The following is a 5,964-nucleotide window of genomic DNA, read 5'->3' on the forward strand; positions in this document are numbered from 1 at the left end:
CACGATAAATGATCTAACTTTTATTTCCTTAAAAAGGATCACTTAACCCTCTATTCGACTTAAGCTATTAATACATTAAAAATTGACTTTGTTGTTTAATTGTTTATTTAAAGGCAATTTACGAGTGTCCTAAAGTGATGCAATATGCACGGAACGACAGCAAGACATAGAAGCGTATTTTATCTCAATAGATATAAAAATACTGGCAAAAAAAATACAAGTTCGAACAGTATGAATTTTGTTTAAGTCAAGTAACATGTTTTCGTAAACTGATGGATGTATGTTTACGTTACTTCGACGTCATCCATGCGACAAGGCTGAAATGGACCCGTGGTAACGTCAAATTAAAAGGCCAGGAACCGTTTCGCTGAAGCTACACGAAAACACCGAGAACTTTTGTTTTATTTAATACAAAACGCAGCAAAATGCCCAAAGTTAAGAGAAGTCGGAAGCCACCCCCAGACGGCTGGGAGCTTATTGAGCCGACTTTGGACGAGCTGGATCAGAAAATGAGAGAAGGTGAGTCGGTCGGACATGAAGATGTGCCAATACTCCAAGTCGTCACAACACCTTAGCCGCCGCTACTGGTCAAAGAGATTCTGCTTTCACTCCGTGTTTCATGTAATTAGTCAGAGATCACATTATTGAGAGATTCACGGTGCCTTCTGGCATTTTGAAAAGTACAAATGGTTTGAAAGGAAATGGAATCGTTGTGTTTAGTGAAATGTTCTCTGCGCTGCTGCCACATGACTAGCTAATGAGATGGTTTTACGGTATATAGGTGTTCCCAAGAAAGAGCTTGGTGAGCGTGTATGTTCTTATTTACCGCCTGGTAGTTCTGACTTTACAAGTACTGGCTTTATTTCATAATGTTTTCCGAATCAAAGTTTACCGACGTTGTTCCTCTGTGTTTAAGCCGAAACTGAGCCTCATGAGGGGAAGAGAAAGGTGGAATCTCTCTGGCCGATTTTCAGGCTGCATCATCAGCGGAGTCGATACATCTTTGACCTCTTCTACAAAAGAAAGGCTATCAGTAGAGGTATGGAGGGTTACCCTCATCCCCGTGGAACCAGTTGACTTCCGTCTTCCATCTGTTTCATTTTCCTCTCTCTTCTTCTTTTTGAATAAACCCTTCTTGTAATTTGACATGATTTGATTTTAATTCAGTGGATTGAACTGAACTTAAATAATGTTCGGTGGGTATGAATGACTCTTAATCTGTGCGACCCTGAGAGGATTGTGAGGTTAAACTTAAGCACATGATATACTTCCTCATTTCACCGCATGTAAGGAACAATTCCTGTAGAATATGACTGTCCAAATCCCAGAGACTTAATTTTCAATCCTTACGTTTAGTTATTTGTTTGTTTGTTTGTTTACATTATTATGAAAGGCCTTGTCCTTGCTTTTATTTCAATATGAGTTTGCTCATCACCAGATAAATCAAACAGCTCTTAACGACACTCTGTATACCTCTGGTCAAACTTTTGTATTCCCTCTGTCCTGGCAGAGCTGTATGAATATTGTATTAAGGAGGGCTACGCCGACAAGAATCTGATTGCCAAGTGGAAGAAACAGGGCTATGAGAACCTGTGCTGCCTGCGCTGCATCCAAACACGAGACACCAACTTTGGAACCAATTGCATCTGCAGAGTCCCCAAGAGCAAGCTGGAAGTTGTAAGTCTGACAGAATTTAGATTTAAGATATATATTAATTGTTTTAACTAACAAAAATGCAAAAACAAACATTTGTTCCATCTTTGAAGCAATATTTCACTACACTAATTATATGTATTTATATGTATATTAATGTTGAAAATAATGTCTTTTGTTTTGCAGTTACGTAATTTCAGAGACTGACGTTGCATTTGTGATGCACACTGGTCCAGATCATCCACAGCAAATATTCTTTATATTTAGGACTGTAGCATTTTAACTGTGTGCATAATGCTAACAATATTTAATGTGATCAAATTTTGTGCATTTGCAGATAAATAATAATGCACCTGTTAAGGAGCTCAGGTGACAGAAACGTCCCACTGAAACCCACATAACTGCAATCATTCATCCTACCGCCGTTAAAGAACAAGATTATGCCTTCCAGAGTGTAATTCTGAAGCACTGACTTCCACATTTTTACTTCCTCTTTGATCTCTGAGACAGTTGTGTGCTCTTTCTGACAGCCAGGTCAATCATCTCTCAAAGATGGAAATGTGAAGCCTTTGGCGAAGCTGCGGGGTCTGGATGGTTTGATGTGGTCCAAACTCAGCTGTTTGTTCTCTTCACAGGGGAGGATCATTGAATGCACCCACTGTGGATGCAGAGGATGTTCCGGCTAAGTGATTTGACATCTCGCCTATTTTCTATTCGGGGCTCAGCCGGCCTCCCTCTGTGCTCTCTACCACAAAGCAACATCAACAACTGTATTTCAGTCACAATTCACTGATCAGTGCTGCCTGTACAGAGGTCAGTGTTTGGTACCAGTACTGGGGAGGAGAAAGTAAGAGGGGCCATGTTGTGTTGATGACATTTATTTTTCTGTGTGTGGTTTTTTTTTTTTATGTCTAAATGAAGCCACAAACTTGAGCAAGGATGTGTGTGGATTTTATTCCAGCTGTAGAGGTAATTTTCAATTCTGGTGTTGTTGTTGTTGTTTTTTTTAATTATTTCATTTCAAGTGACCTGGAAGATAAGAGTTTTGTTGTTAAAATGTCATTGCTACAAGACTTTTTTTTTTTTTTTTTCCCTGCATTGATTTTAAATAAAACAACATTGGTTTACTTGCTGTGTGGTGAAACATAAACTAGCCTTACGTTTTGTTGCTCTTTATCTGAGCACATTTTATTTTTGGCATTAAAAAAATGTCCACGACGGCCTGTGGAGATGCATTGTCACGAATTTCTGTTTCTTAAAGTAGTTCAAGCCAGATTTGTTTCTATTTACCTATTAATGTTAAAGGTGTCAGTTTTTTGGAGATGGTGTCATTCGTGTCTTTCTATAACGAGCTTTATGTGTATCATAATACTGAGATTGAAGAGTTGGAGGACCAAACCATCAGTACACAATTACTAATATAGACAATACTGTCTTTGTATTTACAAAATGGCTTCATGAAAATCAAATACTGACTCCTTAAGGTGCTTGTGATTCCTTGAAAACGTTTGAATTTTTAATGTGGAGTTTAAAGTGCTTGAAATTGTAATGACATTGTTTTCATGCAAAGTCTCTGGGTTGGTGACAAATCATTAAACTTTGATTTCTATTCTGAGCCTTAGAGGGACACCATGGACCCATCTTTGTGGTTTAAGACAAGGATTTTAAGAGAGAGGCTGCAGGTCAGCAGCATGAGAAGTCGTCTACACGATCTGAATGCTGGAATTGAACCTTAACTCGGAACTTTGTAAGGTTTGTCGAGTCATGAATCCGCAATAAAAAATTTAAAAAATTGCAAATTTGAAAGTTTACAACCTATAAATTCTAAGCTCTTCATGATGAGAGTATTTGATGGATCTGCTCATGCAAATACAGTTCGGCCCAGAAATATTTGGACAGTGACACGTTTTATTGTTTTTGCTGTTTACGAAAACCTTTTCAGGATACAATTATATAATCGATAGGGGCTTAAAGTGCAGACTCTCAGCTGTAATTTGAGAGTATTCACATCCAAATTGGAGCAAGGGTTTAGCAATTACAGCTCTTTAATATGTAGCCACCTCTTTTTCAAGGGACCAAAAGTAATTGGACAATTGACTCAGAAGCCTGCAAAAAAAAAAATAAGGCTGCATGGGCTCTTCCCTCGTTAACCTGTCATCAATTCAGCAGTTAAAAGGTGTGGAGTTGATTCCGTGTGTGGCGTTTGCATTTGGAAGCTGTTGCTGTGAACACACAACATGCCGTCAAAGGAGCTCTCATTGGAGGTGAAACAGACCATCCTGAGGCTGAAAAAAGAAGCACCCCCATCAGAGAGAGAGCAGAAATGTTGGGAGTGGCCAAATTAACAGTTTGGTACATTCTGAGAAAAAAAGAGTGCACTGGTGAGCTTGGGAACTCAAAAAGGCCTGGACGTCCATGGAAGACGACAGTGGTGGATGACTGCAGAATCCTTTCCGTGGTGAAGAAAAACCCCAAGTGAAGAACACTCTCCAGGAAGAAGGTGCATCAGTATCTTAGTCTACCATAAAGAGAAGACTTCATGAGAGTAAATACAAAGGAAAGGATTCACCACAAGGTGCAAACCATTAATCAGCCTCAAAAATAGAAAGGCCAGAATTGACTTTGCCAAAAAAAACACCTGGAGAAGCCAGCCCAGCTCTGGAACTGCATTCTTTGGACAGATGAGACTAAGATCCACCTGTACAAGAATGATGGGAAGAAGAAAGTTTGGAGAAGAATTGGAACAGCTCATGATCCAATGCACACCACATCTTCTGTAAAATATGGTGGAGGCAGTGTGATGGCATGGGCATGCATAGCTTCCAATGGTGCTGAGTCACTTGTGTTTATTGATGATGTGACAAAAGACAGAAGCATCTGGCTGAATTCTGAAGTGTATAGGGATAGACTTTCTGCTCAGCTTCAGCCAAATGCAGCAAAGTTGATTGGACGGTGCTTCACAGTACAGATGGACAATGATCCAAAACATACTGCAAAAGCAACGCAGGAGTTTTTTAAAGCAAAGAAGTGGAATATTCGGCAATGGCCGAGTCAATCACAGATCTCAACACTATTGAGCATACATTTCTCTTGCTCAAGACAAAACTTAAGGCAGAATGACCCATAAACAAGCAACGCCTGAAGACCGCTGCAGTAAAAGCCTGGCAAAGCATCACCAAGGAGTAAACCCAGCGTTTGGTGATGTCCATGGGTTCCAGACTTCAGGCAGTCATTGCCTGCAAAGGATTCTCAACAAAATATTGAAAAGTAATATTTTACTAAGGGTTATGTTTCTTTGTCCAATTACTTTTGAGCCCCTGAAATGAGGAGCATTTGTATAAAAATAGCTACAATTCCTACATGTTTAATCATATATTTTTGTTCAACACCGTGAAATAAACCCTGAAGTCTGCACTTCAATTCCGTTGTAGTTGTTACATTTCAAATCCAATGTTGTGGCATGCAGAGCCCAAATCATGAAGATTGTGCCGCTGTCCAAATATTTCTGGGCCGAACTGTGGATCTCAAACTGCTGTGGCAGAGATCCGGTGCACAAATTGAAGGATTTTTGGCCACTCGGATTGATTAAAATTTAAAAAAAAATCACTCCTACATACCACACGTCAGATACCAAATCCTTGAGCGACACAATGAGATGTTAAAAATCTTAAACACTTCAAAATTGCTTGAATTTGGCTCATGAGAAGTTGTGTGAATCCTGAAAGAGTGACTTTTTTTCCCAAAGGTTTCAAATAATTCTAACACTTTAAACACACCTCCTGCACCCCCTTGACATTAATATAATATACTGTAGTGTACTGTATATGTATACTGTACAGTTGAGTACACATAACAATTTGAAAGAGAAAGTAATTTTTGATTTGATTTTTGAAACAGTGTTGTCACCACAGCCAAAACTGCAGCAGCTGCTCTGACAGGCCTTTGTTTAGAAGCCATTTTAACACAAGATTCAGGTGGTAGTTATTTCATTCAAGCTTTCTACGACTTCATATGTCATATAACACCTGTGATTAGCTCTTATTGTCAAATTAGTGGCTGTAAAATTGGCTTTTGCATGTTTCAACAATGACTTCTCAGTGGGAAATTTCATTTATCCTTCAAATTTGGTTCCATTATATAATCTTTATTTGGATTATCTCCAAAATATATGAACAGGCTGAGCAAATATCCACCTTACTCTTCTTCCACTTACTTATTCTTCTGTCAGCCAACAAATACCGTTTTCACAGTATTTATTATTCATGACACCTCAGCTGCTCACACATCCGTCATCGCTAAGCAGGTCACACA

The 5,964-nt window shown here is 39.1% G+C and overlaps 1 protein-coding gene across 1 annotated transcript; it reads left to right on the forward strand.

Annotated features, from left to right (window-relative positions):
* Window positions 1-264: 264 nt before the first annotated feature.
* On the forward strand, window positions 265-3,429 carry bud31 (BUD31 spliceosome associated protein). Its single transcript, XM_086186213.1, has 4 exons — window positions 265-519; window positions 917-1,039; window positions 1,511-1,677; window positions 2,289-3,429. The coding sequence occupies exons 1-4, from the start codon at window positions 426-428 to the stop codon at window positions 2,337-2,339; spliced, it is 435 nt and encodes a 144-aa protein (XP_086042339.1). The 5' UTR covers window positions 265-425; the 3' UTR covers window positions 2,340-3,429.
* The last annotated feature ends 2,535 nt before the right edge of the window (window positions 3,430-5,964 follow it).

The sequence above is a fragment of the Aulostomus chinensis genome, chromosome 18 (assembly GCF_037954235.1).
Source record: "Aulostomus chinensis isolate RoL2024-O1b breed Wild chromosome 18, RoL_Achi_v1.0, whole genome shotgun sequence".
Classification (NCBI taxonomy): Eukaryota; Metazoa; Chordata; class Actinopteri; order Syngnathiformes; family Aulostomidae; genus Aulostomus; species Aulostomus chinensis.

What these genes read in the sequence shown, in the direction of transcription:
- bud31 (XM_086186213.1), top strand. Translation starts at nt 426, where the DNA reads ATGCCCAAAGTTAAGAGAAGTCGGAAGCCACCCCCAGACGGCTGGGAG. An exon ending in GGATCAGAAAATGAGAGAAG is followed by an intron (nt 520 to 916) that starts GTGAGTCGGTCG and finishes TCTGTGTTTAAG; the next exon opens with CCGAAACTGAGCCTCATGAG. An exon ending in CCAAGAGCAAGCTGGAAGTT is followed by an intron (nt 1,678 to 2,288) that starts GTAAGTCTGACA and finishes TTCTCTTCACAG; the next exon opens with GGGAGGATCATTGAATGCAC.